The sequence below is a fragment of the Euwallacea fornicatus genome, chromosome 5 (genome assembly GCF_040115645.1).
Source record: "Euwallacea fornicatus isolate EFF26 chromosome 5, ASM4011564v1, whole genome shotgun sequence".
Lineage (NCBI taxonomy): Eukaryota > Metazoa > Arthropoda > Insecta > Coleoptera > Curculionidae > Euwallacea > Euwallacea fornicatus.
Window position 1 is genome coordinate 1,377,181 of NC_089545.1, and position 13,127 is coordinate 1,390,307.

At 39.0% G+C, this 13,127-nt stretch overlaps 1 protein-coding gene across 2 annotated transcripts in view; it reads left to right on the forward strand.

Annotated features, from left to right (window-relative positions):
* The window catches only part of RhoGEF3 (Rho guanine nucleotide exchange factor 3), a 104,432-nt gene that overhangs the window by 44,902 nt on the left and 46,403 nt on the right, over positions 1-13,127 (forward strand). For both annotated transcript variants that reach the window (XM_066282253.1, XM_066282254.1), the window contains 6 exons: positions 2,839-3,786; positions 4,884-5,175; positions 5,272-5,447; positions 5,496-5,849; positions 6,111-6,273; positions 11,703-12,007. In XM_066282253.1, coding sequence (XP_066138350.1) covers positions 2,839-3,786; positions 4,884-5,175; positions 5,272-5,447; positions 5,496-5,849; positions 6,111-6,273; positions 11,703-12,007 — 2,238 coding nt within the window. The remainder of the gene's footprint in view (positions 1-2,838; positions 3,787-4,883; positions 5,176-5,271; positions 5,448-5,495; positions 5,850-6,110; positions 6,274-11,702; positions 12,008-13,127) is intronic.

The following is a 13,127-nucleotide window of genomic DNA, read 5'->3' on the forward strand; positions in this document are numbered from 1 at the left end:
AACGAAAATGAAAATTACTGACTTCGAAGCCTTCTTTCTTGGCTAAGGCCGAATATTAAATTTTGCCCGACACGAAAAGATCACGCAAACAAGGCTTGAAAAGACCCGAATCAAATGAAATTCGCTAAATTATTAATAGAGAAGATGGGAAAGCAAAGCAATTTATCTATAGGCAGAGCCGGAGGAATGATTTTAGAGCCCTCATGACGTAGTGGGTAATTTTCTATACACATACAAGGAATTTTATTGCTTCTGAGAGCGAGAATGGAATAATTAGGAATCACGATGGAAACTTAACGTTGCTCTGGAAGCTTTCGCCTTATTAATCACAACGCGCGATTTTATTTCATGCGGAGGGAATTAATTATGGAAAAAAAAAATGTTTTGGTGCATGACCATTTGTGGAAACCCCACACGCTTTATAAATAATGTCGTCATTATTAGCACAGCTGTTAATTATGTCCATATTCAGCGGCGATAAGATCGATGAAATATAACAGTAATTCAATGATAGATGTTTCTGAACGTTCATAGAAAAGGGTTTCGGGCCCCTGATAGCGACGACTAACAGTGTCATTTTATATGTTCAAAATTCCAATCAATGCCCCTGTTTTAAAGAGATCAACCTGTTAAGTTATCAATTCTCGGCACGAACACCCGCACACAGGGGAGTGCTAAATTATTCAAAAAACATCGGCCTTGAGCCCCTTTTCTGCACATAAGATTTTTTAAAACAATACCCTCTTTTATGTCTTTACTGTTGATCGATATCGACTTTTAAAGATATTAAGCTATTGATTTTTTTACTGTTTTTTTTAAATTTTCGAATCCAGATTAAAAACAGATCTGGAATCCTTTGATGTTCACTTGAGAACCAAAGAAAGTTTCACTATGTAGAAAAGCTAGCTGGAAAAAAGGCAGTTTTGAGTTGGAGCTATTGACCAGGTTCTCGCCTTTTAAATACATTTAATTTTATTGATTCTCTAATGGTCCATGGTCTGATCGTAAATTTCCTTGAAGACACCGCCGTTGCTGCTTCAACCTTTTCATCGACGCAGAAGCTTATTTTTCAGTAATCTTTAGTAAGTGTTTTAACTTGGAAATGTCCGACCGACCCTCTGGATTTTAATAAATAGATCAAATATTGAATTTTTCCATTAAACTCCAGAGTCTAGGCTTTTTCTATAATGCTTCTGCATGTTGGACTTTTGTGCGGAGGACTCCGATGAAAGCTCTAAATTTAATCGTTTAAACAATTTGGGCTGGAAATTATTATATAAGCGTCCGCGTTCAACTCAGGTTCCCTCACACAAGAGTTTTTAATTACGATCTTCACGTCTCCATGGGCTATTGGTAATCTGAACTCTTCTGCATTATTAATCCCCTCGATTAATACACTTGTAGGTTAAACAACTATAAAGAAATTTATGTCGAATTTCTTCTCAACCCCCTTCCCCCTTAACTCTGCATTTCTCCCTGCTTAATACCCGGCCCGTTTTCTGTTAAAGAAACGTATATTCTCCAAGTTGTTTCCAGTAGTCGGCAAATAGCGTCGAAAACGGACTTCGATCGGACAGTTTCCAAACAAATTTTACTCTACGGTGAGGATTTTAGCACATAAAAATTGGACCCAGAGGCGTACCTGTCCATTTTCTACCTAAGGCCGGATTGCTGCTTTAAAATGTCAACGTTGAGAGCTAATTCCAAAAGTTGTATTAGAACAGGTTCATTTGCGGCAAGTTTAACAATTTGTTACTCAAACTTGACATGTCAAGTTACACTTAAAAAAGAGCAGCACCGTTACAAAGGCTACCTGAAAGAGGGTAATAACATGATGGATTATTATACAACTTTGAAAGTAGACGGGACCCAGATGTTGAGCACGAATTAACCTGTTTAAATATAAAAGCGGAAAAAGGAAACGTGGCAGAGCTCTGTAAATTTAAAATTCCTTTCTGTCTCGTCTAAAATTCACAAATTATAATCTCCTATTTATCCTGTGAATTGCTTTTTATCCGCGGAAATTGATTGTGACTGAACAAAGTCCGGCTCAAAGTTATAGTTGTGTCGGACTCAATCAGTTCACACCTGAGTTTCGATTTCGAATTTTTAGGGAAATCGCAGTGGGATACGTACAAGTCCCAGTAACTATAGACTTTACCTCTAGGAACAAATTGCCAAATTTTTCTTATCCGTAATTTGCTCCCATTTTGAGTTATTCAGGTGATATTACTCAACTTGCGAGTGTGTTCTATTGCTCCAAAAATTTAGAATTCGATGGAGCACCCATTAATTTTTGGGTTTCCATAAATCACGCACTTTTGGGCAGGTTGTAGCCCCTTCTTACATCAATCAAGCTATTATACTTCGCTACGTCTGATGCAACAGAATATAACGAATTAAATCGTTCCATTAAGAAATTTGCCGATTAATGCGAATAAAAGGCTCTCAGAAAAATTGAAATGTAGTTCCTTCTGGTAGACTTTTCGAGTAATTTTTGGAAATAATTTACAAAGAGCCCGTTGATGAGAACACGTTTGTACCCGGGGCGAAAGTCCCTTAAGGGTAAAGAACTCTAGTTTATCAAATATTTATGGGACGTTTCCCTCCCTTTATTTAGGTTTCATTTTCATTTCCCACATATGATTCTAAGTCTTTCCTTCGAATTTCACAAATTCAAGAAGACAGGAGGAAAATTCGTTGATTGATTCGTTCGTTAATGGTTAGATCCGTTTAACCGCAATTTCATATACGATCTAATAATACATTTTTTTTATAAATGCGGAATACATTTTTTTATCTTTTTCAAAACCCTTTTCGTGCTTTCTTTGCTTCCAGATGGTGCGATCGTGAAGTGGATGGAGTATACCTAGGGAAATCTGGATGGGTCCAAGTACAACAGCGATCTCTGGATGACAATCGCAAAGCCAGCTACTCCATCAATTTGGCGAAGTCCCTGCAATCTCGCCGAACCGGCGTAAAATTGGCCAATTACCACTTTTACAGTGAACCGAATAAATTTAGCGAATATTCTCGAACGACGAGTGTCGAATCCCAAAGTAGTACCGAACCGCGAATCGAATCGAAACTCGACTCTCGAAATTCCGTGCCTCGACCTACCGCTCTTCAGCTCCAGCAAAACCACACCTACGACAGGAAATACAAGACTCCATCACCACTGCCTGATCCTGGATCGCCTCCCTCAGTCACCCCAATCATATCCCCCCCTCCGGCCTTCCAGGACAAAACCGGGAGTCCTGCCAAATCCCGGTCGTTCTTCGGAAAAGCTCCGTTTTTGCCTCGCTCGAAAGCTATCGAAGATAGCGATAATAGTCCTCCCACTTCGCCCATTGGAGGTGGGAAGTGGGTGACCACTGCCCCCAACGCACCTTTACTCGGTAAACCGAAAACTACTGTGATAAAGACTTCACCTGGGATTGAGAAGCCCCCGAGGGCTGTTAAAAAGGTTCCTCAGACGAAGTCGTTGGAAGACACCACGGCATCCAGAAGGATGCAGTTCAAACACCAATATGGGTCTTCTTCAAGTTCTTCCAGTTCGATGGGTTTCAGGAGTTTGGATAGTTGTTTAAATCGGACCAATAGTATTATGCCGAGGCTGCTGGAGAATGCAGACTCCGCAGGGGACGTGTGCGGGGATGCAGATGAAGAAGACAATAACAGTTCTTCCATTAACATGACCATAAACCTCAATACTAACCTTCTACAGGCGGAAGTTAATAGAAAATTGTCTCCTTCTGGAAGGACTAACAGGTTGACTCACTATAGGTAATTGAATGTTTTCTTGTGATGGAAATATTAAATTTTTTTAAATATGCTGTAAGAGATCAAATTTAATTGGAAATGGACAATGGCTAACTTTTTAAGTACATTACGTCCACCCTTAGGTGGAGCTGGGTGCAATCCCTAAAATCATAAACGTAAATGAATATTCTGAAATTGGTAAACCGACTGCAAAATAAACAGGGGCGTACCAGGCAGGAGTCTAGCTAAGTGCAGTATCAAAATTATGAAAAAAGTTTTTGAAAATATCATAACTTCGATCAGAGTCAACTCCTGAGAAATCACGTTTGTACGATTTTGGGACCTAAAATTTCCTCTAAAAGCCTTGAAATTTATAAGGCGCTTACAATACAAACAGAGGCGTATCGCCCAGGAATCTTCCTGGATGGAATTCAAAAAAAGACCAGAAAAGGGCATAACTTCTTTTAGAATTAAGCTACGAAAATCATGTTTATGAGAAGTTGTAGATTAAAATGTCTCCTTTTTCATTTCATCCATGCCGCATTTTCATATTCAAGGGAAGCCAAATCCCTGCAAGTTTCCGCAGGAATGACCCATCTCAGGTAGTGTCAGGAACGTCTGGTGAACCATTTTGGATATTTGGCGATTCAAATTGGTTCTAAATTTTGCTTCACCAGCGGCTTGCAGTTGCCGTTTTTTTGGCACAAATCTCTGATATATCAAATATAATTGTTGTTTTGTCTATTTGCTCAGCACGGTCACGTATTCAATGCGCAAAACCAAACGTGACAACAAAATTAGCTTAACAAACACTCCCTAAATAACGAGTGGGAAACTTTTATTAATAAAATAACTTCTGGAAAATTAAAATTACAGAATAAACGCAAACCCTACAGCAATAAATTGCCATTTGTTCGGCGCATGTTAAAATTTACAGAGGCGTATTATGTGAATTATTTAATATTCTTCGAAAAGGGTAGCACGAAAGGCAGATAAAAATTAAATTGTGTTGGACCTTGCTCCAAACATGATTACTAAAATGCTTACGTGCCGGATTCGTTATACGTGTGTGTTGAATGGAAAATACCTGCACGGCATTAAATTTCAATTAAACTCTCCAGGAATCAACCCAGACGTTCACCGGCAGGTTCCGACACTAAACCGTCTCCAGCATCCTCATCTTCAAGTAGTAACGAATTCTTGTCTCGATCGCCGCCGACTCCACAACATCCCACAGTGATCAGGAGAAACGCCCCCAGATCGCAATTTCCACCCCCGAAACCACCCCAAGAAGATCCTTTATCTCGCGTAAGAAGGTCCAGAAGTCTCCAGCTTCCCGAGCGTCAGCCTCCAACCTTTGAACGAGTTCAGAAGTTGTCTCCTCAGCATCCGGAACATACCGTAGGGTTAAAGGTGTGTCTTGAGGGTACCTACTTACTGGTTATGCAAGTTTATATTTAACCTCACAGCCTGCATCTTCCGCCATTATTCGGTTCTTTCTTTTTCCAGGAGAGACCTCAATATCCTCTCCCGGCTGATAGGCCTCCATTTCCTTCCGCGTCATCTCCATCTGTAGAGAGGTCGGATTTGCACGAAGAAGAGCTTCTCCGAGAGGCAGAAGTCGTTTCTGGTTATCTCTACGGCAACAGATCCAGAGCTGCGGCTCAAGCTTTGCTTATGCACAGGTGAGACCAAGTTCTTCATGTTTCATTCGACAGACTAAGTTGTTGCAGATACAACAACAATAACATATCGATGGAGGAGAAGAGCAAAGAGGCAAACAAACCGGCACTAAAGAACGAGCTTACGGTTTATTACGTTGGCAATAATCGAAATGACCGATTGAACAGAGTTCTTCTACGAGGTGCTACCAGTCCTAGTTTGCCTTCAACTAAAAGCAGTTTTGAGAACATGAAAGATGGATTTGATGTTAAGGGCTCGTGCAGTCCAGAGACTTGTGACTTTTGGCCTCATTGCGCCCATCGCGAGAATCTGTGCAGGGAGCAAAATTACGTAATGAGGTCTTCCCAAAGTTATCCTTTGCATCAGAGGTCGTCAGAGTCGTTAAATACCACGGATTCCGGCAGGTAAGATAATTTAATATTATCTTGCATGAGGAAGCTCTAAAGCTCCTGCGAGCCAAAAAATATGCCCTCCGCAAATAAGGCCTCGAATTAGGATCGAAATTTACCTCATACTAAAACATCGAAATTTCTCAATAATTCCTTCAGTGATTTCAGGACAGACAATCAGTATCAATCGATTTCTCCATTACAAAGACTCAGCTCGCCAAACGCAAATGAACTAATCGTGTGACTCGCACCGTTATCGTTAACGAAACTTTCTAGGTCCGTATCGACAGTGGTGGAGAAGAAATCCCAGGATCAATTCAAGAGGCGTTCCGACATGGAAAACAGGAATCGCAAGCCGCAGGAATTCCGAAGGATCAGCCCCAATAGACCCCCTGCAACAGGCGCAAGCATGAGACGGAATGGCTCGACGGAAATTTCGGTAAATTGACTTAGATAGTAATGGGTTTCTTTGGGAATTTAAGTATTTGAAGCATTTTTTTCCATTTGCGATTTGTCTTTGGTTTTAACACAGAATATATGCTGAAATTAGGTGCCTGAAAACTTAACATTTCTCCACATACCTGCAATTAACCTGGAGGCTGTAGGTACATTTCGATACAGCCCATCTCTATAGGTTTTTCGATCCTTTAGATCTTCGCTTAACTTATGTCTTCCTTCTTTTTCGTGCACTTTTCGTAATAGAGTTATTGCGTGACTTATAAAGATTGCCTCGAATCGTAAGTTGATGGGCAACCCCCTCTGCAAGGGCTTTTTGCCCTTGAGCAAAATGCAAAATTAGCGGGAATCGATTTAAACACGATATGATGTATGTAATAGTGAAATTTCCATGAAGGGGGTGATAATTGCTTGATTAAAGAGTTGCATAGATGGGAAGTTCCGAATGGTGTAAATTGATTAGGCAGTAGGCAATTATTTGAAAACTCCGCTTCTGATGAGAATTATTGTCGGTAAAGGCGTTTGACGTAAGATCGTGGGATCATGGCTGAACCTATAGGTGTTGTAATTACGGCTTTTTTGTCACGAAGGTGTCTCTACGGTCTTCTAAACTGCATTTTCCTCTATAGCGCCAAGCAATTCGAATATGTTGTCAGGCAGATATGAAGTGAAGAGGAAATTCCGTGTTGTTTGCCAGAAAAACAATTTATACATCTATATGAAATACCCAGGTATTTGATGGGTCAAACTCGTCGGTTGGTAAATATTGAGATATCAGTTTGGTAATCAATATTCCAATATGCATTAACCCGCTGGTATAATTGACAGAGTGAAATCCTAAACTAGCTTTAGCGACAATACAAAATTTGCTGATTTTTTAAAATATCTTTTACGTGCGTTAAAGCTCACTTTCTCTCTTAAGTGTAGTGTGGTGAATAGGAGAATATGAGAGGGGCACGTTTATGAATCTTTAAATGCGGTGAGACGTAACTCCCTCAATTATTTGGGTAGAAATACAATAAATGAATCTCGGATAAGTCGAAAAACAATTAGATGACTTGGAAGTAAATTTATCAAAAAATTAAAAAGGTGTCCCTTCAATTTATAAGCATACCAGGGCCGGGAGTTCTCAAATAAACCATTAAAAATCATCGCTATTCCTCGTTCGTTAAGGTGGAATTTTACGTAGAAAACCCAGGCAAAAATCGCAGGAATTAATTTAGAAACGTTTCAGCTTGAAAACCCTTGAAGTTTTATTTATTACACTGAGCCCCAGTCACGTGGCTAATAATAATTAACCAAGGGACTAAGAAACTGGGGTTTTTTGATGCCAATATCGTGCAAGAAAGCTCGTCTGAACTTATGTAGTCACGTGAGGCTTTGATATTTGAATGTGGGACATTTATAGGTTCAGCATGTTTATGGTGATGTGTATGATGAGGGCCACTTTTACTGATTTGCAGTTCCCTAACGACTGGTACCTGCTGAAGTACGAACAGCAAAAACAGCAAAAGGGCAAACTGTATAGGCAAAATTCGGTCCTGTCTCAGAACTTAATGAAAATGCGAAAAAATCTCGGACAGTGTTTCGGATATCCGAGTATGCCCTAGAAGTTAGTTCCTCCAGTACCCTTTGTGCTCTTCTTCTTCGCCAATCTACACACAAATCAAACACTGCAGTTCACTGAAAATCTGATGCTGGTCAGGTGAGATGCTAGACCCAGATACCCGAGTGATGTGTTTGTAATGGCTCTAGCACGCTCCATCGACTCATCTTACATTCCTTAGCTAATGGACCAGCTATGGCTGTCCTTTAGTTTAAGGGACGCTAATTAGCTTTCTCATTAGCGAGGTTATGTCAAATATTTATAGAGTAAATCAGCCCAAAATGCTCTATGAATATCACAGCTTTAATATTGCCGAAATAAGTTCATACTTGGTGTATCCGAACTTTCCACACCTGAAAAGTTATATTGCCAAGAACTTTTTGTGAATAGTCCTCCTGCCAGCGGGTGTGTTTAAAGTTTCCGACGCTTGCTGAACTTCCCCGACATATGACTCCAAATTGGGAATGGAGTTAAGGTTTGCTCAAATTTCGTTATTGTGTTTAGCTGAAGTTACTTTTTTACTGTAATATGCGTTCTAAGCAGGATTGTTTAAAGTTTTAACAGGGCTCATTACCGGTTATTTACGGAAACAGCTTGGGGACATCGGAACCTCTAAATATTCAGACATTAACTATTTATGTACAGGGTGTATGTTTCGAAAACTTGCCACTCCACAGATTTCTAGAAGAACAAACTAAAGTTAAAAACGCCGAGACACGTGGACCTTAAAACGAAACGGGAAGACGAAGAACGAAAAATTCCATTTTTTAAATTGAAATTTTGTTTGAAAAAGGGTCATTCTGTGAAATTATCGAAGGGATAAGGAACAGGAATGGACATCGAATGTCGAATGGGGATTTGAAACATTTTCAACAGGATGATACCTTCCCACATTTTATTTTAACAGTTTGACTGTTTCTGACGGAAACTTCCCTTGTGCGTGGATTGGAAGGAAAGGTATCATCTAATGGCCACCTAGATCTCCTAACCTTGAATCTTTTGACTTCTTCCTTTGAGGATGACTTAATAACGTAACTTCTGTAACTCTTGCACAGGGTATTCGAGAATCACGTCGAATAATTGTAGAAACTCAATGAAGGTTGGGAGAAATGTTCGAATAAGTGCGAAGATAGTTTGAAGACCGTTTGTATTCTTGCGTGGAGAATACTGGAATGCACTTCAAACACTTCTTAAAAAATTAAAGATTATAAAAACATTTTAATAAATTGAATTAACATTTTGAAACGGCTGTTGAGGAAATTTGAACATTTCTAAATCGGTGTACCGCTTAGCCCATATTTCTTATTTTAAGAACCTAAGGGGTTGCCACCCTTGCGATATTGTCGATCGGGGGTGAAAACTTTGTTCATTCTTCGTCTTCCCGCTTCATTCTAACGTTGACACGTCTCAACATTTTTATCTTTAGTTTCGTTCCTCAAAATCTAGGAGTGGTAAATTTATGAAAATACACCTGTGTCGTTGCTTTTACAGTTCCCAAGATTCTAATACACGCATGACTCAGAAGTTAGGACGTGATAATAAGAAGTTGACAAAACATTCGAAGGCTCTTCGGGCAATAATAAAGCTGTGCAACATCAAACTCACTCATATTTTGTAACTACCCTTCTTGCACTCTCTGTTACTTGGACGAACTGTTGTTTTCCTCTTGCTGTTACTTACATCTGACTTGTACAAAAATCTTGCGATTACTCCAAATAATCCGTAATCCGTCCAAAAATTGCTTCTTTGGAGTAAGCATTAATTTCACTCATCAGTATGGCCTTAAGGTCTTACTCGAGGCAGAAAAACCACACTTACGAGAAAATCCATTATAAGTGAAACCCGACGTTTATATTGTAAAAAATCCCAGCTAAGGAAGAGAGCTAATTGGAAACGTAAACGGATTATTGGAGTAAAATGAAATTCTCTTCTTCGTATGTTTTCATTTTTTTTTCAGAATCTCCGATTGATTGTTTGTGTAGAATAATCCCCCCCGTAGTTCCAACTTTGTTTCGCAAAACTGAAGAAGCAAAGTCCACGGCGAGTGTCCCCACATCTTGTGTATATGTTTTCATCGTCAGTAATCGACTATTGTATCAAAGTGCCATTTTTACTATTCATAACAACTTTTATCACCTCTATTAGACTGAATTTGAAGCTTCCTGAATCATTCTTCATCACTATTGTCTACGTACTTTTTATCTTTATGTAGCTTTTCTGAATGCTTTATCTACGCATTTTGTAAGTAATGCAAATTTTATTCTTATATAGCTGATGAATATGTTTATATATAAATTCTGTTACATTTCAGGTCAATTTGCTGTAAAATTTCCCTTCACAAATAATCACTGGTGTGATAATTTAAACGAAATAAAGTAATCGAGTGATTACAAATAATTTACGGTGTATAGGTCGCACATTGAATATTACCCCGATTTCTATCCCTGCAATTACGCTTATTAAATACACCCCTGGTTAATTCAATACATCACCCCTGTGGTAATTAGTACACTGGACAAGAAGCACGTTCGACACGTACATTGTCCTTGCATATTTGCACAGTTGCCATATCCGTTCCATATTTTTTACAAGTTAGCTTGCCAGGTATAAATAAATAATACTTCAGTTTACCTTTTTGATGTTACCCTTCTCAAAGTGTAGTCCACTTTAATCAAGGTTAATGGACAAGTATGTTGGAGGATGATCATATTACTCATTAGAAACTTGAAATTCTTGTCAAGAAGGGAGAAATGGGGACGACGCACAGCACTAGAACTATTCTTCGTAAACTATTTTCCAAATACCTCAGAATGCGCTTAATAGTTGGTAGCATTGCGAAGGTTTCCTAGAGGCCAAATTGTTATTGTTCTGTCCACTTTAACTGAAGATTAATTTCCATGGAAACGGGGGTGTGAGATTTCTTCAGGAAATTGAATCAAGATGGAGTAATGTAATTAAACGGGGAACGCTTACTCGGATTTAAGAACAATCTTTAAATCCATTCTCAGTCTCAGAATACTGCGGGTTGCTTATTCTCGTACATCCGACCGAATTAACCTCCTGGTATAGCAAACATCCAACGTTTGCAATGTGAGCTTTTCTCTTTTAAAATTTATTTTATTATTTATTTATTTTTTATTCGATCAAGGTAGTTTTATGCTACTCGTGACTCCCAAAACTTTTAACCCCTTAGGTTCGTGACTTTTTACAACTTCTACGCAGTTTACGTTACAAGATGAAATCTGTAAATTATGCAATTCGATTAATCCACTCTTCGTTTTGCCCAGATAGAGAACTTACGTTCCGTTAACGTTAGTCGTTACTTTCCAGAAAGTTGTAAAACTCTCGCCCCACATCTCTTCGATATTATTATCATGAGTCACCTTTCTTCACGTCTTGAACGCGAAAACTTTTTGACGAAAATATTAAAATGTATAGATACATGAATTAATCTTTTAATAACTTCGTCCTGGATTATTCAAATATGGATTCGAATTAAAATTTTAAATTTTAATAAAGCTTATTTTTCCCCGCCAGGAGCAGCACAATATTGAAATTGGCGACCTAAATATTGTTAAAAATTATTAACATTTCAACCTCTAATGGTAAAAATCCATCCTCCAGCAGTCTCGACGGACATTTGAAATCCATTTTCGTAAGTTGAGCTCTCGAACAAATGGCAATTTGCTAAAAGTCTATTTATCACAGAGCTGTTTGCTGGATTGTGGCAAATTTCAGTCGGAGTGCTTAGTTTTTATTAATCGTCAGGCTCGGCCCCTTAATGATTGGCTTTCATCACAATATAGGTAACCGATAGGAAAACGTCCCCTAGATCGAGCAACGTCAGCGGATCGTCTTCAGGAAGCGATGCGTGGTTAAGCACTTCCAGAATGTCTTCCCGGAGGGGCTCCAGAGCCTCCACCCCTGTGGACACCTTCTCCGACAAGGAGAGATCAATTCTATCCCGTCCGGGAAGCGCACCCATGCACAACGTACCATCATGCGAGTTCTCATCTCATCAGCAAAGGTCTATGTCTCTGCCAAAATCCTTCCTCACGAGCAGTTCCGTTGGAGGTGGATTTATTGCATGTAATGGTGTTTACCTGCAGAGGTGAGTTCCTACGTTTCTTATGATTTATTACAGGTTAATGCGAGCTAGTCATGTCAGGGGGTGTAATAAAAACAAAATAAATTTCTTCTAAGGTAGTTAATATTCATAAAACTTTATCAGATGATCACCTCAAAGATAAATCATTAAAACTTAATATTCGCTAAAATGAGTCACTGCACAATAAATTGTATTATTGAGAAGTGACCCTGCTGCTGATGATTAATGAGTGTTTTCTCTTGCAAAATACGCTGCAGTTTTAAAGGGCAATTTATCTTACTTAAGCCCAGTTTAGACAAGGAAAATGTGACACATTTAGCTTTTTAGTATACATACTAACTAACCCAAAAACTTTTAGTTCTCTTATTTCGGCCCTAATAGTCACTCTCAAGACACGGCTCTGTTCCGCAGAGTCTTAATTTCGCAACAGCCAGGGTTAATGAAGTTTACTGGCAATATTTTAGAGCTGTATCTCGCGTTTGTTGCTCATTAAAATTAAATTGTTTATATTTGCGTAAAAGGTACAGCCTCTGGCGTAATTAGCTTCACAAACATGGCCGCTAGAATCATTCCAAATGAAAAGATTTAGGGTTGTTACAACGTTTGTTTTCTCCATTGTTTTGACCATTAAAATCCTGACAATTTCGAGTGTTTAATAAAGATAAAATATCAGTTTTGCAAACTTGGAAAACGTTTCATGTCATTATTTGCCCTTTAATCACTACCCAACACATAGTTGTGCTCCGAAATGGCTATTTTTGGAGACACGTGTTCGGGTCGATTGGGAGGGTTGACGATACATAACTGCGAGTTACATTCCAAAGGATTAAAATTTTAAAGAGTCTGAAATTACCCATTTTCCAAGAAGGTTGTCATTTTATAGGTGACGGGCCTCAGCTTTATTTTTTATCAATATGCACGCCTCTTGGGGTATTTGGGAAGGGCGAAATTGTACGTTGGGGGGACATATTATAGTAGCTGATATCTCAAAATTTACCTTCAGGGGAAGATACTCCTGAAAGTGGGGCAAGTGTGAAAGCAATAATTTAAAAGGTTTTGCCGTTTCTGCAGACGAAGCTTCAAAGTCGCTAAATTTATGAATACCGGAGCTCAGTTTGAGTCC